Source organism: Chelonia mydas, chromosome 1 (genome assembly GCF_015237465.2).
Source record: "Chelonia mydas isolate rCheMyd1 chromosome 1, rCheMyd1.pri.v2, whole genome shotgun sequence".
Lineage (NCBI taxonomy): Eukaryota > Metazoa > Chordata > Testudines > Cheloniidae > Chelonia > Chelonia mydas.
Genome location: NC_057849.1, coordinates 217,894,047 through 217,916,030, shown reverse-complemented (window position 1 = coordinate 217,916,030; position 21,984 = coordinate 217,894,047). Strand labels below are relative to the sequence as shown.

The following is a 21,984-nucleotide window of genomic DNA, read 5'->3' as shown; positions in this document are numbered from 1 at the left end:
GCTTGTGGCACATATTTGCTGTGGCATGTAGTACCACACTTTATTCTTCTTTACCGAGCCATGCTGTGTCCCCTGAAGATTTTCTCCCCACTGCCATAGCTGCACAGTACATGACTGAGTGTAAGAGTTTGCACTGTTTTTTCTAACTTCCCCCATACACTCTGTGTCCTAGCAAACTAGAAATACATGTTTTCCCAGCAGGAGGATTCTGGGCTGTTCCCCCCTGTTTTCCACATGACACATGAAGGGGGGAAAAGAAGAAAATAAACCAAAGGCAACAATGAAGGGAATTTCTACCTGTCTTGAGAAGGAAGTAGAAGGGAGGGGGAAAGGGTCATGCGTAAAGTATATAAAACAGCAGCACAGAGAGCGGCAATGAACAGATCCTCCTGCACTACTTCTACAAACCAGGTAAGTACAAACTTCTTTCCTCACTCAAATTTACGGAGGGGAGAGACTAGAGAATAAGGATATATCTACACAGGGATAAAAAAAATCTGCAGCTGGCCCAAGTCAGCTTACTTGGGCTCATGGGGCTCGGGCTGTGGGGCTAAAAAGTGCTGTGTAGACATTCGGGCTTGGGCTGGAGCCCGAGATCTGGGACCCAGAAGGTCCCCAGAGCTAGGGCTCCAGCCTAAGCCCAAACGTCTACACAAACAATTTTTAGCCCTGCCGCCCGAGCCCTGTAAGCCTGAGTCAGCTGACACAGCCGTACCACAGGTCTTCTATCCCTGTGTAGACATACCCATAGAGACTCCAAAGCTAAACCTCTTTTACAAATTGTAAACTCTTTCATAAAAACTCTTTAATTTAAATGGTGTTTGTGACCCCAGCCTGACAGCTGATTATTGTGTGTTCCCTGATTTTACTGGTATCCTTGTGTTTCCCCTAAAGGGACTTAGGAGCCTAACGGTTAGATCCACAAAAGGGTTTAGGTGCCTAAGTCTAATATTTAGGTGCTCCTGAGATCTTCAAAATCCCTGCTCAGCTACTCTAGCAGTACTTAAATGTCAGTTGTTAAAGTCCCCTGCCTATCTTGCTTGTGGGGCCTGCTCTGGTGGGTGTGCTCAGAGCACGCCTAACCCCACACCAAAACAGGAGGAGGAGGAAGCTGCCTCCCTCGTATCATTTAGCCCAGTAGTTAGGGCAGTCACCCTGGGTTCAGTTCTCCCCTCTGCATGATGCGGAGGAGGGATTTGAACTTGGATTTCCCACCTCTCAGGTGAATGCCTTATCTGCTGGAATATGGGATAGAATGGCAGGGGGGTAGTCTCCCAATTGTGCCCGGTAAAGCTGTTCTGCTCTGCATAAATATGAGCCAGAGAGAATGAAAATGAATCTATCTTTCCTTTTATTACAAGGAAAGATTCAGAGCCTGGATCCTGCAAACCCTTACCCAACTAAGCAGAAATGTCTGACAGGATCAGTCCCCCTGGGCTTGTTTATACTAGAGGGTTTAGTCAGATCATGTTCAACATCGTGTTCTTTCCCACATGGCTTTACCACGCTCTCCATCCACGCCAAGAGTCCCTCCACCATGCATAGGTCCTGCTAGGTTACGATTTCTATGCCAGGAGGCCTCCGAGAGTAGATCATAAATGAGGCTGGATCACATCATCTCAGCTGTGTTACTTCTGGCTTCTCTAGTCAAGTAGTTAACTGCCAATGCCTAAAGGAGGAAGCCATTTGGACAGGAAGCTAAACTACCAGTTTAAAGCTGAGGTTTTCAAAGCTGTCTACAGGATTTAGATGCACAGTTCCCATTAATTTTAGTGACAAGTGGACATTCAAATGCCTTATACAACTTTTAAAATTTCAGCCTACATTTTTTCCAAGTAGAGCTGTAGGTCCCAGTTGTGAGCTATTTCCAGGGTGGACAAATCTTTTTGGCAATGCACTCCCAATTCACCTGTGCAATATTCAGCTATAGATCTGACCAAAACGTGTCCATAAAGGCTTCTCACAAGAATAAGAATCAGCAGGATCAGGCGAATAGGAAAACTAAGGGCCTGATTCGATGAACACATGTGAGTGCATAAATGTTTGCAGGGTCAAGCTTCACATTATGTACCCAGGACATCAGACTGCATTTACCAAAACATTACGGTGGGGATTTCAAATGTGCAAAAGTCCGGACATTCCAAAGATAAGGATCCCACAATGGCATTAACTGGCAGGCGTATGTTTAACTGCATAATACAAACATTCCACATGGAAAGGGACTGACTTAACACTGCATGGAGAGCCTCAGCTTTAGACGATTCAGACTTTGGGGCATTTCAAATACTCAACTTTAACAATGAGATTAATTTTCTTGTTTGTTTGTTTTGAAAACATACATTTGATTCCTTGGCCAATGCCATAAATGCTCCTGGGACCATGAGCGGTTTACATCTAATTGCTGCACCTGTCTTTATTTCAAGGGGGAAGGATGCCCCATTATAAGAGATCTCATCACTAGGAAACAGGATAACAAATAAATAATATCAATACAAATGCTAAACATGTATATAGAACTTTTTCTTTTAAGCACAGTACAAATATTAACTAATGAATGTGATATCCAGCAGAACTCTTCCTTTTCCTCAACTTTATTCCACAGTAGTCCCCTAAACCAGGGGTCTCGAACATGCGGCGCAGGACGCAGGGATATTTCCTGCGACCGCCAAGCTCCCCTCCCGCCCTCTCCCTTCTCCCCAGCACGCCGCATCCCCGCTCCTCTGCCTACCTCCAAGGGCTTCCTGCCACCAAACAGCTGTTTGGCGGTGCTTAGTGCTTTCCAGGGGGGAGGAGGGAGGAGTGGGGAGCTGCACGTTCAGTGGAGGAGGTGGAGAAGAGGTGGGGCAGGGATTTGGGGAAAGGGTTGGAATGGGGCAGGGAGGGGGCAGACTTGGGGTGGGGACTTTGGGGAAGGGGTTGGAATGGGGGCAGGGAAGGGGTGGGAAGAAGTGGGCCAGGGGCTCATGGAAGGGGTGGAGTGGGAGTGAGGCCAGGGGTGTGGGGGGCTTTTGTACCTTTATATGAAAAGGTGTCAGTGATGCAGCCCTTGGGCCAATGTACTAGTCCTCATGTGGCTCTCGTGGTGATTCAAGTTTGAGATCCCTGCCCTAAACAATCCCTTTACATCTACACCATCCAATATTTTAAAGATTGAAACCACGTTTCCCACCAACTTTCAGATTGTTTACTCAAGCTACTGAGCATTTACCTCTTAATCTTTCCTCAGATGTCAGCCCCTCCAGCCCCTGATGGTTTTGCTGCTCTTCTTTGCATTTCAGCTGCTTTCTCTGAGATCTGTCTGGTCTCAGATATTCCATTGTGATAATACCAAAGCCATCTAGTTAGGGGCTCTCCCCTCCCTGCTCCATATAAAACATCTGCCTTCCTCTGCATAAGTAGTTCCAGAATTGCATTGCGGTGTATTTTTACTGTAGTGTCCTACTGCAGACTCCCCTAACTGACTGCTTGCTCTCATCCCCAGCTGTTTTTAAGTGTTTCCGAACAAAATGAGGAACCTCTTAATGTGTGTTCTCACCCTAGCACTGGTGGCACAAGGTGAGTTCTGATGCATGTAAAGCTTCTCTCTCTCTATGGTTCATGCCCCCCCTTACTGTGATATCTGAGTGCCTCACAATCTTTCGTGTATTTATCCTCACAACTTTGCTGTCAGCATGTGATGTGGTGACCACCCCCCAGAGGCCTGGAAGTAGGGTTGCCAACTTTCTAATAGCAGAAAACCAAATACCCTTACCCTGCCCCCTGTCCCAAGGCCCCACCCCACCTCTTCTCTGAGGCCCTGTCCCTCGCTCTCCTCCAACCTCGCTCACTAGCTCATTTTTACTGGGCTGGGGCAGGGGTGTGGGCTCTGGAGTGCAGGAAGGGGCTCTGGGCTGGGGGGTTCAGAGTGGGGGGGTGAGGGCTCTGGCTGGGCATGTGGACTCTGGGGTGGGGCTGGGGATGAGGAGTTTGGTGTTCAGGAGAGGGAGAGGGTCAGGGCTCCAGCTGGGGATGCAGGCTATGGGGTGGGGCGGGGGATGAGGGGTTTGGGGTGCAGGAAGGTACTCTGGGCTGGAGCAGAGGGGTTGAGAGCATGGGAGGGGGCTCTGGGCTGGAGTGCAGGCTCAGGAGGGAGTCTGGGTGCGGGAGACTGAGAAACAGAGAAGTGAGACTGATCCAGCCTCCCCACATAACTGCTGTGACCAAATCGTCATAATTCTGTTTGTCTTCCCCCTCCACAGCTATCAGGGGGTTTGGAGGGTCCTGGCTGGAGATAAGGCCCTTTTTACTTTTGACTTGACTCCCCTGGCTCTACTGAAACTTGACCCTCTCTCCTTTTTGTCACCCTTCTCCTCTAGCTGTGGGGGCTCTGAAGTGTTACCATTGCCCTACCGGAGGAAGATGCTTCAGCACCCAGACCTGCAGAAAAGACCTGGATCAATGTGTTACCGTGTTTTATCCTACCCTTGGTAAGCAGTGGGGGATCAAAGGAACAAGTTGGATTCAAAGACATCCCTAAAGAGTATGGATTGCAACTATGGTGGTGTCGGTAGGGCCTAAGCTTCTTCCCCAACTCCACAACCACAGACTGGCGGGAGAGGGGACTTAACTCAATGAGTGCCCCCACCTTCTACCTGAAGGAAGAGGCATTTGATAGTGGCAAATAATGTCCAATATTGAAAAATGCAAAGCAATGCACATTGGAGGGGAACATTTGAATTGACTGTTGCAACTTACAGGCTTCTACATTGTATCAGCTCCAGAAAGGGACCAGGGTATGATTATAGACAGCTCCTTGAAGACCTCTGCAGTAAAAAATAGCTAGCAGGATGTTTGCAGCTGTAAGGAATGAGCTGGAGAAAAATATCATAATGCCTTTATATAAACCAATGTGTGCAGTACTGGTCACGCCATCCCCCAAAAAGGGGCATTCAGAGAAGGGGCAACAAATATGAGGAAGGGTCTAGAAAAAACTCTCATATGAAGAGAGACTGAAAAGATTGAGATTGTTACACCTTTGGAAGGAGACAAATAAGAGGGGGCATGGAAAAAGTCGATACCATAATGAATGCTCTAGAAAAGGTACAGTGAGAGCTTCTGTTCTCCCTGTCTCATCACACATGAGCAAGGGGACATTTGATGCAATTAACAGTTTGCATATTCAAAAACTGGTAAACGGAAGTACTTTTTCAAACAACATGTAATTACATTGTGGAACTCATTGCCACAACAAGTCATCCAGGCCAAGAACTAACAGCATTCAAAATGGGACTGAGCATGTATATGAATATCCAGAGTTTCATAATTAGTTACGCTAAATCTTTTGTGAAGTTAAATCAGTCTCTAACTACAAGAGATGAGGGTAAAGGCAATGCCAATGTAAAGGCAGATTATTCCCCATAAGCATATTTCCAAGGTTACTTGCACCTTCCTCTGAATCCCCTCATGCTGGCTGCTGTCAGAGAGAGGTTATCGGACTAGGTGGACCATAGGTCTGATCCAGTGTGGCCATTCCAGTGACCCTGTCTGCAGTGAGGACCACAGAAGGCAATGTGGTGTGCAGATGTGAAACAGAGAGAGAAAGCAAAAAAAGGAAGAGGGGAGAAAAGGGGGAAGAAGTAGCATAAATGCAAGTCCAGAGAATGGGAAAGAACTGGGGGGGAGGGGGGAGACAGAGAATTAGGGAAAAGGGAAGAGCAGCAGGGAAGAATGAAAAAGGAGCAGAGAACTGGGGTGCAGGGAGAATAGAGAAAGGAAACAAAGAAGGGGAAAAGTGGGATGGAGATGCCCCACTACATGTTCAAGTTTTCTTTCCCTTCCACGCTACTAAAACAATGGCACCCATGCCCCGCCACTTCCCAGCCCTTGCCTCTTTCTCCCCTGTTCTGCTGTACTGGGTGATAAGCCAGGAGAGTCATCCCCAAGAAAATGGTAACCCTTTCCCATATATGCCCAGTCAGACAGCCCTTGAAGCTCTCCCTCCTAATCAGTTCTCTCCTCTCTCTCGCAGCTAAATATACCAAGCGATGCGCCTCTCAGTATGAGTGTGATGTCATGAGGGTCATGGGCGGATCAGTACTGAAGGCTGTTTGCTGTGGCACTAATCTATGCAACAGATAGACAGGAGCTCCTCCACATGCAGGACTGGCAGGTTATCTCCCTTCACCTCGCACAGCGACTAGACCCCTCACTAAGGATACTTTACTGCTCTCTCTCTCTCTCTTTTTTTCCTCCTAGAATCGGAACACGACTTGGAAGCTGATGTTTCCAGCATCTCTACTAGTAACTCCTTGGAGAGACCCACATGCCAGGATAGTGATGATCCAAAATATTAAAATGTAAAATCAGCTGAAATGGTTGTTTATAAGTAAGTGTTTATAAAACATAACAATTATTCAAGCTTACGTGATGCACAGAAAGGTGAGGGGCCGACAGGTATAGTGCAAGCTTCATTCAGTTACTCCTGACCTGCAGCATCCCTGTTATGTCAGTCCTGGATCCCGAAATAGTACTGCCAAAGCACTTCAGTCATATAACACAGCAACCTCTGCCACTTAGTCCTGAGTGTTTTGCGCACACCTCCATACAGAGTACTACTAATTCCTTTCAATCTTTCCCTGCAGCCCCCCTGCTATTCCAGTGCTGGGCTCCCCACACAGCTCTACCAATGCATGTGAAAAGATTCCAATCTAATGAGATAAAATTTCTGAATGGAGAAAACCACACATGATAGTCTGAATGAGTAAAAGTCTGAAGTGGTCTGAAACCAAACATATTAGTTTGGGTTATAATTGGTCTCCAGATTAAATGTATGATATTAAGGAAGAACAAAATTGCAAACAATTAAACAATTGTCTAATTAAACAATAATAATGGGTTATTTAAACTACCACATATAAATGTCACGTCAGGGCATGACATAAAGATGCAATTTCTGCACATCATAAACTATTGCTTCTTGATTAGCTGTGACCCACAAGAAGAGAAGTTGTTGTTGCCTTAATCCTAAATTACACCCAGGACTCAGTTCAAGTAGCATGAAGAATCCACTAAGTATGAAACATACCATTCCCATCACCCCACTCCCCACAGCACATGCTTCCCTCCCCCCACCAGAAGGGGAAAAGGGTAGGAACTCCCTGAAAGACCCTGACCCAGGAAGTAACCCCTCTAGGGGAAGCTGTGGCCACAGGGTGAGCCATGCAGGGAAGCTGACTGACACTGACCACATGACAAGCAGAGGAGCAGGCTGCTGCAGGGCTCAGAGATCTGCCTACAGAGCAGACTGTGACCAGGAAGCTGCTACAGCTGAATTCAGATCCATGCAGACCTTGTGGGAAGCAGCAGCCACCCTGCAGTCAGATGGCTGAGCAGAGAGAGAACTGTCAGAGACTGTGGCTAGCTCAGGCTCTTAAAGGGACAGAAGCCTGAAGAAGGCTATTGAACCAAAGCACCCTACACACTGGGAATGAATCTGATAAGTGGTTGGTGGGCCCTGACTGGTTGTTCGATCCATGAGAAGAGGCTTTCGGCCTTGCTAAGGACAATTATCTACAGCCAGAGATCATGGGGGGGCGTGTAGCCTAGCTGCCACCACACTTGGAGCAGCCTGCTATCACAGCAGCCAGGGGTCCCCCAAATGTGATACACCAAGGACCAATTCTGACCAGGAAACCTGCAAGTTCCTACATCCTTCATGGAGGACTGGGCAGGAGAGGGCTCCGGAGGCACAAGGCCTGAGGAGCTCTCTCCCTCAATTGAGCTGCTCCCAGGGGCCAAGGTAAAACTGGTTCCTAGCTTGAAGTGTAACTGCTTATGCCACTCCCCTTTCCTGACAGTCTCAAACTTATCCCTTCGCTGGAGCGAGCTGCCTGAGCATTTATTGAGACCCACCAGGGCTAGTGCCTCTATTGCCTAGCAGCTGAAGCACCTTCTTCCCTTTTCTCCAAGTCATGCTACACCAGCACTGTAATAGACTTGCTGTATGACAGTACTGAGCAGCTATGTTAAACTGGTGGTAACCCTGGGATACCATTACATTCCAGATGGGAGGCGACACAGTTGTTAGATTTGGCTGGCAGAGCTAGGATTTCTGGTGCCATAGGTACAAGATACTAGGGGGCTGCATGGTCGGTGGAAATCAACAAACAATTGACATGCCCCCGATACATGGTGGGGGAAATAGACAGGTCACCACTGGTAGAGAAATATGGCAGCTCATCTTCATGCCCAAAGTGTGTACTGGAGATTGGCTAAGGCTGGGCCAGCCATTCTGAACTAGCTGCAAGAATAAATGGCTAGAATGAGGCCATCAAGATGGATTTTCTTGGCCTGCTGCTCAAAAGCAGAGCCTAGTAGGTGTTTGAAGAACTGACACATGATAGCCCAGGGGAGTATGCCTCTGTCAAGGATGCCATAGAACAGTCTGTGGACCAAACCACAGACTCTGCAGGGAACGAAGCAGCCTTCAACAACCAGAGACAAGCAAAATGGAGAATCTGCCTGCAATTTGAGGTATGCCCTCTATGGGGTAGAAAGGGATTATTACAATTTTGTTGGTAATTTAGGACTAAGGCACAGCAGCTTCTCCTCTTGTGGGCCACAAACCTAGCTAATCAAAACGAAATAGCTTATGATATGGAGAAATTCCTTTCTTTGTCTCCTGGTTTTCCAGAGAATCAAGTTTGAACCAGTACGTACAGCCTCTCCAGGAGGTGTTAGTTATCTAGAAGTGTTACAACCTGAGTGAATTTGCCTAGTCACCTCCCACTGTTCTTTGTTCCTGGAAGAGCTGTGATTACCCTCCCCCTGCAATTACATACACTCCTTGGTCCACAATGATACATACAGTTAACATGGTTAGATTTAATTTACTGAATTAAGATTTGTCCAGGATACTGCAGGAAATTGCTGTTATCTGTCACAATCATAGATTTCCTCCACAAGTTCATCAACAACCACCCATCCATCAAACTCTCTCTAGAACACTCGCACGCAGCGTCAGCTTCCTGGACACCACAGTCAGCTTCAACAAGGGAACCCTACAGATAACTATATACAGGAAACTCACAGATCTCCAGATTTACCTCCACAGATCTAGCAAGCAACCCACACACACCAAGAAATCTGTTCTCTCCAGCCAGGAACTCAGATCCCACAGAATATGTTCCAAGGAAACAGTCCAGCATGCACACCTTAACATACTTAAAACCACCTTCACCAAACAATGACACTACAGAGAAGTAGATCACCTTATGAAATGGGCCATCCAATATAGAAAAAACCACTGGCTGTGCACCCCTTGTTGTCACGTATGACCCCACTCTGGCCTTTACAGGATATCTATGACATTTCAGGATGCAGTCATAACCAGTGTGGGGTTGTGTCACCCCTACTCTGCAACCAAGGATGCCTCAGAATGCTTTGCTGCTGTAGCTCCCAACCTGGACTCCTCACAAGCAGCCAAACATCATGCAGGTCACACTCTGAGTGTCTGCCTAGGGCCATGGTTCTGGTTCAGCAACTCTGATCCAAGCAGCATGTCAGCAAACTCCTGCCGTGGTTATTACTTGCAAGGTAACCTCAACACACTCCCAGTCCCTAATTTCCCCCTCTCCTGAAAAAGGTGTTCTGTACTGTCCAGCCCTCTCCTGGACAGTTTGGATGTTTTAGGTCCATTGTCCCTGTTTATTGTTCCCTTACAACAACTTGCCATCTTAAATGGAATTACCCACACAGTTCACAACACTGGGTTGATTGTGATTAAAGAACAAAAAGTGTAACTACAAAGAGATCGATTTTAAGTGAGTAGAAGTAATGAGGTATTAAAGTCAGAAATAGTCACAAGAAGATAAAACACTTCCTGATACTAAAACTTTACAACCTAGGCATGATTCAAGGTAAAATTCTTATCACATGCTCCTAACAGCATTACTGATGAATCTTCAGGTCAGGATCCCACCCAAAGTCAAAGAGCTGGATTCTTTTGTCCTCTTGGGTTCCAGAGAAATGGATAGGGAGGGATAACTTGGGGTGTTTTGCCCCTCACTTTTATAGTCCAGTCTCTCTTTGAAATGCATTTTCCTAAGAGTAACCCCCTAGGTAAAGTTCTTTCCAGTTGAGAGTAAGGAGACATGGAATCAGGTGGAGGGGAGGCTTTTTGCTGTTGTTTGCTAAGATGCAGATCTGTTTGTTCCTGCCCCCTTTCCTTGCCAAAGAATGGCCACTTCCCAGGTGATGGCCCATCACCTATGATGGCACCTGCCTGTGGCATAAACTTGACCTTTGTCTTTGAGAAACAGGTTTACTCACTTCCCAAACTTGTCTGGTAAACAGACTACAGTCATGATTTCACCTTATGTTCACAACTTCACATATAACATTGCTACATACATTTCACCATGATATTATTGACTGGTGAGTTATTAGTTTTCAAATGATACCTCACAAGTCATATTTTGTACAAAATATTATCCCAATAGTGTTGTAAAGTGTGAATACCGGGGTGCATTTGGTCACAGTATCAAACAATTACAACCCATATTTGATGGGCACCACATCCTGAAAGAAATCTTTTCTGAATGCCCTCTTCTGGTCTTCAAACACTCCCCCCCCCCCAAACTTGCCAAGCTCATCATTTACAACAAGCTCCCCACAGACCAGGAGACACCAGCTCCAAGCAGCACCAGACCCTGCCAGAATAGATACAAAACCTACAGACATATCTCCACTGCTAGGATGATGAACACCTCCCCCCCCCCGCCCCCCAACACATCTTTTAATATCCAGGGGCCCTACATATGACTATCACAACATGTGGTGTACCTCATCAGTGCATCAAATGCCCCAACAACAGCTATAAGGATTAACTAGATAATGACTACACTCTCAAATGAACTCACACAGAAAAATGATAAAGACATAAAACCTGTCTTCCGTCGGTGAACACTTCACAAAATGACCACTCCATATCTGACTACTCAGTTCTCATCCTCAAAGGAAACCTGCACTCCACCTTCCATAGACCAGCCTGGGAGTTTAAGTCAAGAACTCCACTACACACCAAATATCATGGACTCAACAGAAACATCGGTGTAACCCTTCTGCCAGGGGAAGTTGTTAGCAACAAGGGGTGGGTTCAATATCTAGGAGCCCCTCTTAACAACACAAACCAGAACGGGCTCGAACCCCCACCCAGTAATCTGGAAAAACTTAACACCACCCATGGGCACCTCTAAGAAGCAATACTTCCCCACTCAGAAGCACTGAGTCTGTGTATAACAAAAAATAACTTTTAATAAAAGAGAAAGGGAACCCAGCATTAGTTTGGGAAAACACCACAACCACATTCAAAAAACGTGCGATCAAAAGCCAGCCTGACCGCACAGTGCATTGGTCATTGTTCTTTGCCTCAGTTTCCCATTTTGCAGTGGGAAAGTCTGAGGAACAAGTGTCCCTTTAGCACATCTCTCCCCTCTCCCTCCGCCCACTCACAGTCTGTTGTCCTTGGTCAGCAAAGACCCAGAGTTCAGAGGTGTGTTCATCTGGGTTCTCTTCCTACCCTGGGGGGGCAGGGAGACATCAAGCAATGCCTCAGGTGCTGCTGACTCCTCCACAACTGACTCACCGTTGCCACCGTTCACTCTGCCATTGTTGCCCACTGCAGCCATTGCTCACTTGGCCACCTGCTACCATTGGTCACTCTGGCACCTCTAGCCGCTGCTGCCACCGTTCAGTCTGCCCCCGTTGTTCGTTCTGGCACGGCTGCTTCTCTCCTGCCACCCTCTGAGAGGCCACATTCTGAGGTTCCACCACTTAACCCACCTATCAGTGATTTCAGGAGGTAGTGGGGAACCTCAATGCCAGCTGGGAGATCCCTTTCATTGAACACTGTCCCACAGCAGGTCTAAGGCCTGGTCTACACTGCAGCATTAGGTGGACATAAAGCAGCTTACGTCAACCAAACTCTGTAAGCATCTGTACTACAAGGTTGCTCCTGCCAAGGTAAGTTGCCCACTACACCAACCTAATAACTACACCTCCAAGAGAGGTGTAGCACTTTGGTCGATGTAGTTAGGTTGATGCAGTGTCCATGTAGACACTGTGTTGCTTGCATTGCCTGTTGCTGCCTTTAACAGCCCAAACTGTCAGCCCCATCCTGGGCTCACCACCGGAGCCCTGCTACCCTGGGGCTCACTGCCCCCCACTACCGCACTTAAGTCGGGGCAAGCGCTCCTGGTGAGGACACGCACCATTGGCAGAAGGAGGGTAGTGTGGACATGAACAGCCACTTTAATTACTGCAGTGGCTGTAGGTCAACCTAAACTTAAGTCAACTTAATTTTGTAGTGTAGACATGCCTCAAGGCTCAACTGCTACATCTGAGAATCAGTGATTTCAGCTCTGGTGATCACTTACCAAAACAAAGACTCTCGATTGAGCCTAATCAGTTCTGCCTAAAACAGTGGAGAGGGAGAGGGTCAAATGTTGCCTAGGACTCGAAGGCCAGGTCTGCACTATAAACTTACTCAGCATCACTGAGTGAAGCAGTTATACTAGCCTAACCCCCAATGTAGATGGCACTACATCGATAGAAGGGCTTCTCCTATCAGTATAGCTACCACCTACCTCTCATGGAGATGGATTAACGATGCCAGCGGGAGAAGACCTCCTATCAGTATAGTAGCGTCTTCACTGAAATGCTACACTGGGGCAGCTGCACCACTATAGCATTTTAAGTGTAGAGCTGCCCTTAGGCAGAGCCCACGCCAAACAGGAATACCTATCTATCCCCCACACTCTTCTTTCACTGGGCTTTGGCATCCCTATGCCCTGGTTAAGGAGTTCTGTTCAATTGAGGGTGACCCCCTCAAATCAGGACAAGCTAAGCACAGTTCTGCTGCCCTTTACTCATAGGATAAGGATAACAACATTTCACTACCCATGCATTCAATTTGTAACCCAACACCAGCCAAAATTGATCACTTTGGCAATGCAGCACTGTTTCCTGAATACCTACGCAAGAGAAGGTGTTTACGTAAATATGGTCTGGTCCTGAAGTCCCCCCATCCCCCAACTCATTACTAGAGGTCATCATCATCACCATCATCATGTTCCTATTACGCCTCTGGCGTTTAGGGCAGTGACGAAGCTCCTCCACTCCTGTCTGTTTCTGGCAAGGTCAGGGGAGAGCTTATTCCGACGACCCGGCTTACATCCATTTCTACGTCTCATTACAATAATCTGAAACCCACTGACTCTCCTTTGTCCTATGAGTGCAGAGGTGTTAATTGCCAATTTCATTCTGAATGGTTTCTCGCAATGTGTTAACTATTTATGTTAAACACGCTGTTCCACCTTGTATTGAGCGCTGACATTCTGATTACCTTTCCCAGACATGAAGAAGAGCTCTGTGCAGGTCAAAAACGTGTCTCTTTCACCAACAGAAGTTGGTCCAATAAAAGATATTAACTCACCCACCTTGTCTTTCACAATACTGTTTCCTAAATATATTGTGATCCAAGCTTACTATTTCATAAGTACTTAAACTGCTTCTAATTGGGCAAAGACTGTAAGGCTGGCGGGTCCTGGCTGGTATATCATTGCTTACGGTGCTCAATAATAACCTGTTTAGCCTAACTCACATCTATTTTTCAAAAACACAGTATATAAAAAATTGATATAGAAAGTTAAAGCAAGAGGAAGTTTAAAATGCAGCTTTTCTGATTTGGTGTAGATGCTCAGAGGGGCAACAAACATGGTTTTATGGCTAACGAAGGGTGATCTTTCTGACATTTGCTTGTCTCTGCAGTAACAGAAAGCAGAAGCCTGCTGGAATTCCTTTGGATAGCTTGAATATTTGATATAATTTAACAAATAGATATATGCATGTTAGGTACTTTTTGAGAAGCACCATATGTATGTAAGTAATGATAAATGTATCCTAAACTTCAGTAGAGGCACAGGCAAGTTTAATGACCCATTAATAAAATTTATCATCATTTTTGTATTAATATTGACGTCTCTCCCTACACCTGGCCACCAGAACCTTTCCAGACTATGAAGACCAATTGCAGGATATTTTGGCTTCAGGGACATACAGCTGTGCTGCCACTCTGGAAGGTTAGGTAGGGGGTTGACGGAAATGGTAGATGCCTGCCTGGCAGATTCATCGTAGCAGCGACCAGAGTTCAGTTGCTGGAAATATTTGAAAAAACTAGGCTGTCAAACAATTTAAACAAATAATCACCATTAATTGCAGTTTTAATCGCACTGTTAAACAATAATAGAATACCAACTGAAATTTATTATGAATATTGTGGATGTTTTTCTACATTTTCAAATATATTGATTTCAATTACAACACAGAATACAAAGTGTACAGTGATCACTTTATATTATTTTTATTAAAAATATTTGCATTGTAAAAAAGATAAAAGAAATAATATTTTTCAGTTTACCTCATACAAGTACTGTAATGCAATCTCTTTATCCTGAAAGTGCAATTTACAAATGTAGATTATTTTTAATCTTTATTAAGAAAGTTGGAGGACAGGTCTCATACGAAAAATATCATTCCTAAATATCTACTTAAAGAGATAGCAAAGTAATCAATATTAGAACATTCACAGTTGTTAAGGAAGATTCTGAGAAATGTTTACAAAATCCTATTACAAGAGTGTTCCATTTTTGAACCAATACTCATATTCCGTAGCACAAAATGGCATGTGAATATGGGTTGCAAAACTGCTCAATAAAGTAAATGACTGTTTAGAAATGCATGTATGTCTAAATCAGGATTGTTTATTGAAGTTTAGATGTATAAGATAAGTACTTACACAATCACTGAAATACAAACTGTTGAAAACAGAACTTATATAAAAAGGTCGGTCACTAATATATAGTGGAGCAGTCCAATAATGAATTTAGGATAGACATATTAGAAAGGCAGAGATATATTACAGAATGCTACATGTGTGTATCTATGGCCTGAATAACTGTCTGGTCCTACCATTTTGTGCTCATGGGCCAGGCCCCAAAGCCGTGCTCTGTCGAGTAGAGTTCACCAAATACACAGACTATACAGACGTGTCCATGGAATCCATCACCTGGTCCTCCATCATTCCAACTCCTGTAACAATCCTGCTGGGTCTAGTGGGCTGCTAAGGATGCGTCACTGAAGCATCTCCAATACGACGGGATCTGCTTTTCACAGTTAGTAAGGGACTGGAGCCCACTGTTCATGTGTGCCACCTCCATGCTGAAAGTGTTCAAAATGGCACCAAGGCACAAATGGGATTAAGGAAATTTGACTCCTTTTCCCACTACTCTCTTGGCCTCTGAGAAGTATCCCAATATCTACTATGAAAATTGCCTGGAATACAGCAAGCCTAGAAGCAGCGCAAGGAATCCTGGGAGATCTACCTAGACAGCACACTGCTGTGTGAACACATGGTTTGTAACGTGACAGGGGCTACACCGATGTGAGCACCACAGAGTGAACATACACAAACAGTGTATCTAAACAGGTATAGTTAGACTGATTTAAGATACAACTGTGCAACTTTTAACTATGGACATGACACTCGTCAGTGATCTAAGGACTGAAAAAATAAAGTGTAGGTTTGAGCCATAAGCATATACCATAGATTTACTGTGGTGGGAAGCACCTCTTAGAGAATTTTCTTTTGTTTACTCCAGCCATCCAGGTTCCCTGAATATTTCCTCATCTCTTTGGAAGATACACGGTATACTTTCCACCTTGTGTAAGAGCTGCCAGTTTCCGTAAAAGCTGAGTCCCAGGCAAAAGGAAGTGTTTCAACACAGGTTTACTCAAGATTGCTACAGGCTGTTCTTTCCCCTGTGCAAAGAGATTGTAAAACAAAGTCAACAAATGTGGGAAATTCCAGGTCTACTGAGTGGGACCAAAGTGGATGGGGAAAGGCATGTGGGGAAGTATATAAACCAGCAGCACCACACAGCAGCAATGAAACAGATCTCCCTCGCTTCAGCTGCAAACCGGGTATGTGAGATTTTTTTCCTTCCTTGAACTAGCAGCATGAATAGAACATGAAACTGAGCATTAGACACAGTCAGATTCCAATTTCGTGTCATTTAATCTAATCTGTGTTTGTGACTCCAGCCTCTGTTCCCTGGTTTTACTGAAGTTTGAGTTTCCTCTAACTCTTCTCTAGAGCAGGAGTTCACAAGTATGTTATTTAGCACCCACAACATGCTTGGTGCTGTACAGTGTATATTAGTAGATGAAGACTAATCCCAGGTTTTTTAAAAGGTATTTAAGCACCTAAATATGCAGATAGGCACCTAGTGAGATACCTGCTCTTTAGGCACCTAAATCCCCTTTAAGAAATCTGGTCCATAGTCCCTATTCCAAGGAGTTTTACAGACAAAACAGTTCAGTCTAACATTTTAGTTGTGTATGGCCCCAAAGCTAAGCAACTAACTAAATGTGGCAGATTTTCAGAGATGTTGAGCCACTCCAACTAATGCTGAATTCAGTAAGTGCTCAGCCCACGTGTATCAAAGTGCATTAATAGGGACTTGGAGATCAAAATTTTTAAAACATGTTTTAAAATACAGGCCCTTATGCACTGGTGAGGAAATGAAGATGCATTGTGAGAGCGATTCATTTTGTATGTAAATGTTTTAGCTGCTTTGGTGGATTTCCATTGAAAAACTGAGCGGGAGGAGTGAGTTTTTTGGAGGGATCTGAATGACAAGACAGTGATTTTCTAGTACTTCCAGGGGTAACACTGTCCAAATTCAAAACTCTTCCACCCTTCCCAGGCTCAGTCCTCCACAACCTCTTTGCCCCTTTCTAAGCTCTGCAAAGTTCTTCCTCGCTTTATTCCAAACTGCTGCTTTCCAGAACTTTCTCCATAGAAACCAAGATCCTTTCAAGCCACTGACCCTCACTGCTTCTTCTCTGGAGTTTTTCTTCTTCCAGGCCTCTTTCAGAAGTCTCCTCTCCCCAGCTGCCCTCTCCCTTCAGGGATAGTCCCAGGATACCAGATCTTTCCTATAGGCACTTCCATGGTTTCTTTCCCCCAGAAAGAAAACTCCCACCTACCTCTCTCCTGAGTCTCCTCTCCCTAGTGCCCTTCAGTCCTTTCTTTATAGGAATCACCCAGTTTGGTTCTACCCACCAGGATCCACTCCAAAATTGTCAGTCTCCCTTCTAGGTGCCACAATATGGGCTAGTTCGGCTCCTCGGCTCCCCTCAAGCCATCACTTGTAATGTGGAGTTTATAAACCCTATCACAGGGCAGTTAAAAAGAGGCTGAATAACTGCAGGGGATATTTAGAGAATACCTGTGATTTTATTATGAGGGCCTGATCGTGCAAACCATTACTCAGCTCAGCATCCCTAACTGACAGAAGCAGTTCCACCAGTCTAGACCAGACCTTTTGATCATTTTCAAAATGGAGCACTTCCTCTCATGTGACTTTAGCATGTCCTGTGTCCAAATACGAGAGTGCTTCATCACAGGTAGATTGTGGAACAATTCACGCAATGTATCCTAGGGTCCCCCTAGGTTTAACAACCACCAAGGCTGAATTGCATTGGCTCAATTGTGTTATTCTGTGTGACAGCATTGAGGTGGACTAAACCAACAGCCCTGTGCGCTGCAAGAATGACATCTAGTCAGGTACCGAACCTCCAATGCCCTGGGGACAAAGCCCTTATAACCGTTATTTCCTTAAAAGACAAGACAAATATGAACTAAAACATAGGATATTCAGCAGAACTTTCCCTCATCATGCCTCGTTATGTCCCTTTATGCACCCTACAAAGTTACTTCCATGGTGTTTACACCTTCAGTTGTGTAAAGATTGTTACCATGTTCCCCCCGCTGGCCCTTGTCATCACTAACCCCAGCTCTGTGTATTTAGCTCTTTTGAGCTTTCCTCCGTGGTCAGTCCCTCAGCCTCTGGTGGTTTTTGTGGCTCTTCTCTGAATTGCTGCTACTGACTCGGATAGCTTTCCGGGTCTGAGGTGAACACAGGGTTCCAGAGTGGCAGGCCAAAGCTGTCTAGTAAGGGAGTCCCACCTCCGTGCTCTGAGGCGTGCTGACTCTCCACATGCAGCCCACTAATTACACTGCCTTTTTTTAAAAAGAAAATTGCTCGTTCTCATCCCCAGGTGTCTGTTTAAAGCCTTTCTACACAAAATGAGGAACCTGATTGTATGTGCGCTCGCCCTAGCACTGATGGCACAAGGTGGGTCCCCCATTTGTAAAGCCTCTGTTGCTTCTCACCATCCTTCATGTTTTCCTAACTGACCCTTTTGTTCAATATGAAACCTTAGAAAGCAAAAGTTAGACAAAGGGGAGTTCTACACTTATGGCAGGGTGTATGGTACAGATGCTGCATGTCTAGCTAGTACAGCTATAAACAGCAGAGCAGGCCGTGAGACACGGCCTATGTGAGTAGAATATTCTACACACCTGAACCCTAGGGTGTATACACTGCACAACTCACTACCAGCCCAAGCCATGCCTCCCTCATCTACACGGATATTTTTAGATATTATTGTCCCACCGCCTCCTGGCGGTGGAGCTTTTCTATACTGCAGGGAAAGACTCTGCTAGTGGGAAAAGGCTCTTATGCGGGGGATGCAGTGGGGAAAGGCTCCAGCAGCAAGGAGGTGCCAGAGCCTTTCCCCACTGCCTCCCTCCTGCCAGAGCCTTTCACTGCTGCCTGTAGCTCTGCGTACCCCACATGCTACTGCAAGTACAGACAAGCATAGACAACGTCAGAGACTGATCCATCCTCCACATGCCTACCAAATCTACATGTTTCCATAGCTAGATATCTATCTATGCTACTTATAACCACCCCAATACCATAGTATCTGATCACCTTACAATCCTTAATGATTTTACCTAAACAACACCCTTAGGAAACAGGGCAGTGCTATTATACCCATTGTACAGATAGGGAACTGAGGCACAGAGTCGCTAAGTGACTTGCCTAAGGTCACCACAGTCTGTGGCACACCAGGGAAATGAACCCACATCTCAAGTTCCAAGCTCGTCACACCCTACTTACTGGGCCAGCCTTCTGTTCAATCTACCCTGCCCCCACAAAGAAAAATTGGTGGGAAGGCCTTGCATTTCAATTCACTCCTGGATGAAAGGTGGCACCTTGGCCGTTATCCTGTTGATCCTCTGTGTTTTGTCTCTTGTCTCCTTTAGCCGTTGTGTCTCTGGAGTGCTATCACTGCCCTAATGGAGGAAGATGCTTTACCACTCAGAAATGCAGGGATGACCAGGATCAATGTATTACCATGTTCTTCCCTCTCAATGGTAAGGAGGATAGAGGCAGGGGAACAGGCTAGGGTCACAGATACTTCAGATTAATGTGATACGGAGCTAAGTGTATAGCAGCCACGGTGGGTTAGGCCTAAGTCTTTGACCAAGCTCCCCAGCCTGGGTGAGTGTGGGAGGGGCCTGAAGATAATTAACATTGAGCGTCCAGCCCAACCCTGCCCCTTGTAACCAGAAGGAGAGCTGCTGGATAACTGCTATGGTACCACAAGAGGCAGTGAGGTGTGAAGATGGGAAACAGAGACAAAGCAACAAGGGAAGAGGGAGGATAAACAGTGAGAAGTAGCAAGGAAATGGATAAGGCGGAAGGGAAGAAAAGAGGAGCAGAGGAAGGGGTGAGAAGAAAGAAGAAAGGTGGAGAAGCAGAACGTGAAAAGGGAATAAGTGGTGGCCTCACCCAAGTATGCCTAGTCACTAAATTCCTGGAGTTACTCCATCTCCCCCTCTCTCTCTCTTCCTGTCTTTCAGCTAAATACGCTAAGCGATGCTCCAGGACGTATGAATGTGAAGTCATGAAGGCCATGGGGGGGTCTGCAGTGAAGGCCATTTGCTGCGGCACTAACCGGTGCAACCGATAGGAGCTCCTGCACTCTCAAGACCAACACCAGCAGGGTCTCCTCCTCCCTCTGCAGTGTGACTGGAAATCCTCACTGCGGGGCCTTGCTGCCATCTCTCTCTCACACTCACACTCACACACACTCTTTATTCTTATTTTAGAGAAGAACACACGTTTGCCATGGATGTTTTCAGCAGCTGTACTAGTGACACCACGGACAGCACTAATAATAAAAGGATATTACAGCCCCAAATCAGCTGCAGTTGCTTTGGCTTTATGTCCATTTACTAACAAACATAACACTCTTTCCTGTTTAATTAGAGTGCATAAAGATGAGGGCTGATAATGCAGGTAACAGACAGGTAGTGCAAGCTTTCCCCACACACAGCGCTGTCAGTTCTGATCTGCAATCCACCTGTCATTCCACTCCTGGATTCGCTTGTATTTCTGCCAGCTCATCTCAACCCTGCACCACAGCAACTCCTGCTACTCAGTCCTCAATAACTTGCATACACCCACCCCCTCACAGAGAACTGCTTATTCCCCTCAGTCCTGCCCTGCAGCCCCCTGCTATTCCAGTCCTAGGCTCCCCACACAGCTCTGACAATGCGCCTCAGTCCTTCCTTCCTGACCTCATGTGACCAGGAGCATGTGGATGAGACCAACCACGCAGATACCTGGGAAAGAATTCTCTGTAATAACTCAGAGCGGAGCCGTAACTAAGCATTTCAGCACCCGGGGCCATCAATCATATTTACGCCCCCTAGAGGTGATGTGTTGGAGGCACATGCCCCTCCAGATTTCTGCCTCCCATTTAACACAGAGGTTTTCAAACTGTGAAGTGCACATCCCTAGGGAGATGCACCGCACAGTTTGAAAACCATCGCCTCCTGCCAGGAGCCAGCAGGTTAGAAGCTGGAGGGAGCTGTCTGGCCCTCTATGCTGTGGGAGCCAGTGCCCTGGCTGGCTGCCCAGCAGCCCTCCCTGCCCTGCTCCCTGAGCCAGCTGCCTCTGCACGGTCAGGCACTCCCCAGGCAGGATGGGCAGCACAGCTCCGAGCTGGACCCCTGACACAATCTGCCCCAAAACAAGCCCAGCGCCAGCCAACGACACCCCCTGGAGCCAGACCCTGCCCAAGGAGTCTGGCTGCCATGAAATGCTCCCCAAGGTGCTCCCTGCATTATTCATCCCCCTTGGGCACCTGCCTCTCAGCAGCGTGGTCACACCCCACTCACTGCCTGGGGACCTGCCATTGCAGCTGGGTCACTCTCCCTGCACTCATAGCAGAACCCCTTGCTCCCCTAGGCTGCCCTGCTCCAGCGCCATGGCTGCCAGGCTTACGATCACACAGCCGGAGCTCAGCTACCAGGGCCGAGTGACTCCTGCCAGCTCCAGAAACCAAGGCTGTAAGAACAGAGCAACCCTAGGGTTACCATATTTCAAGTTCCCAAATAGAGGACACTACTAGGGGGAGGGGGTGAGAAATTGGAGGGGGCACTTAGGGGGTGCTGCCAGGGGTGTCTGTGTACTGGGACGGATATTTGGGAGGTGCTGGGGGGGTACCTGTGGTAGGAGTATCCACTGGATGTGGGCTGCCACGGCTGGGAGAGGATGGGCCAGCTTAATGGGGTAGCTGAGCCCCAGCTGCTGCTGCCGCCACCGGCATCATATGCTGATCAAGCGCACCCAGCCTCTGATCAGGTTTTCTGAATGGTCCTTACAGGATTTGTGGGGATATTTACATTTTGGCTGAATCCACAATGATCTGAGACCCCAGAGCACACAGGCCTTAGTTAACTTGAAGGGTTTTTTTTTGGTTAACTTGAGCTAAATTCCGAGTGAAGATTAGACAAGGCCATCTGTACTTTTCACATAAGTTAGCATAATGCACGAAGAAACTAGAGCTGGACCAATTAGCCACATACTAGGATTCCAATGCCCCCAGAGCTTCAGCGGCCTGGTATCCCCTCCCAACCTCTCAGAATGAGTGCGATGTCATGAGGGTCATGGGCAGATCAGTACTGAAGGCTGTTTGCTGCAGTCTAATCTGTGCATGCAAGACTGGCAAGTTGAGGACTCCTCC

At 46.5% G+C, this 21,984-nt stretch overlaps 2 protein-coding genes across 2 annotated transcripts; both read left to right on the top strand.

Annotated features, from left to right (window-relative positions):
- The first annotated feature begins 256 nt into the window (after window positions 1–256).
- LOC119565250 (CD59A glycoprotein-like) lies at window positions 257–6,296 on the top strand. The gene is made up of 4 exons (XM_037889741.2): window positions 257–411; window positions 3,482–3,555; window positions 4,356–4,466; window positions 6,008–6,296. Exons 2-4 carry the CDS (start codon window positions 3,507–3,509, stop codon window positions 6,115–6,117), a joined length of 270 nt encoding a protein of 89 aa, XP_037745669.1. The 5' UTR covers window positions 257–411; window positions 3,482–3,506; the 3' UTR covers window positions 6,118–6,296.
- Window positions 6,297–15,872: 9,576 nt separating this feature from the next.
- LOC102932049 lies at window positions 15,873–20,154 on the top strand. The gene is made up of 4 exons (XM_007056915.4): window positions 15,873–16,017; window positions 18,160–18,236; window positions 19,214–19,324; window positions 19,814–20,154. The coding sequence occupies exons 2-4, from the start codon at window positions 18,188–18,190 to the stop codon at window positions 19,921–19,923; spliced, it is 270 nt and encodes an 89-aa protein (XP_007056977.2). The 5' UTR covers window positions 15,873–16,017; window positions 18,160–18,187; the 3' UTR covers window positions 19,924–20,154.
- The last annotated feature ends 1,830 nt before the right edge of the window (window positions 20,155–21,984 follow it).

Coding starts and splice junctions, on each gene's coding strand:
- LOC119565250 (XM_037889741.2), top strand. CDS start 3,507: ATGAGGAACCTCTTAATGTGTGTTCTCACCCTAGCACTGGTGGCACAA. Junction 3,556..4,355: donor CCTAGCACTGGTGGCACAAG/GTGAGTTCTGAT, acceptor CTTCTCCTCTAG/CTGTGGGGGCTCTGAAGTGT. Junction 4,467..6,007: donor CGTGTTTTATCCTACCCTTG/GTAAGCAGTGGG, acceptor TCTCTCTCGCAG/CTAAATATACCAAGCGATGC.
- LOC102932049 (XM_007056915.4), top strand. CDS start 18,188: ATGAGGAACCTGATTGTATGTGCGCTCGCCCTAGCACTGATGGCACAA. Junction 18,237..19,213: donor CCTAGCACTGATGGCACAAG/GTGGGTCCCCCA, acceptor TGTCTCCTTTAG/CCGTTGTGTCTCTGGAGTGC. Junction 19,325..19,813: donor CATGTTCTTCCCTCTCAATG/GTAAGGAGGATA, acceptor CCTGTCTTTCAG/CTAAATACGCTAAGCGATGC.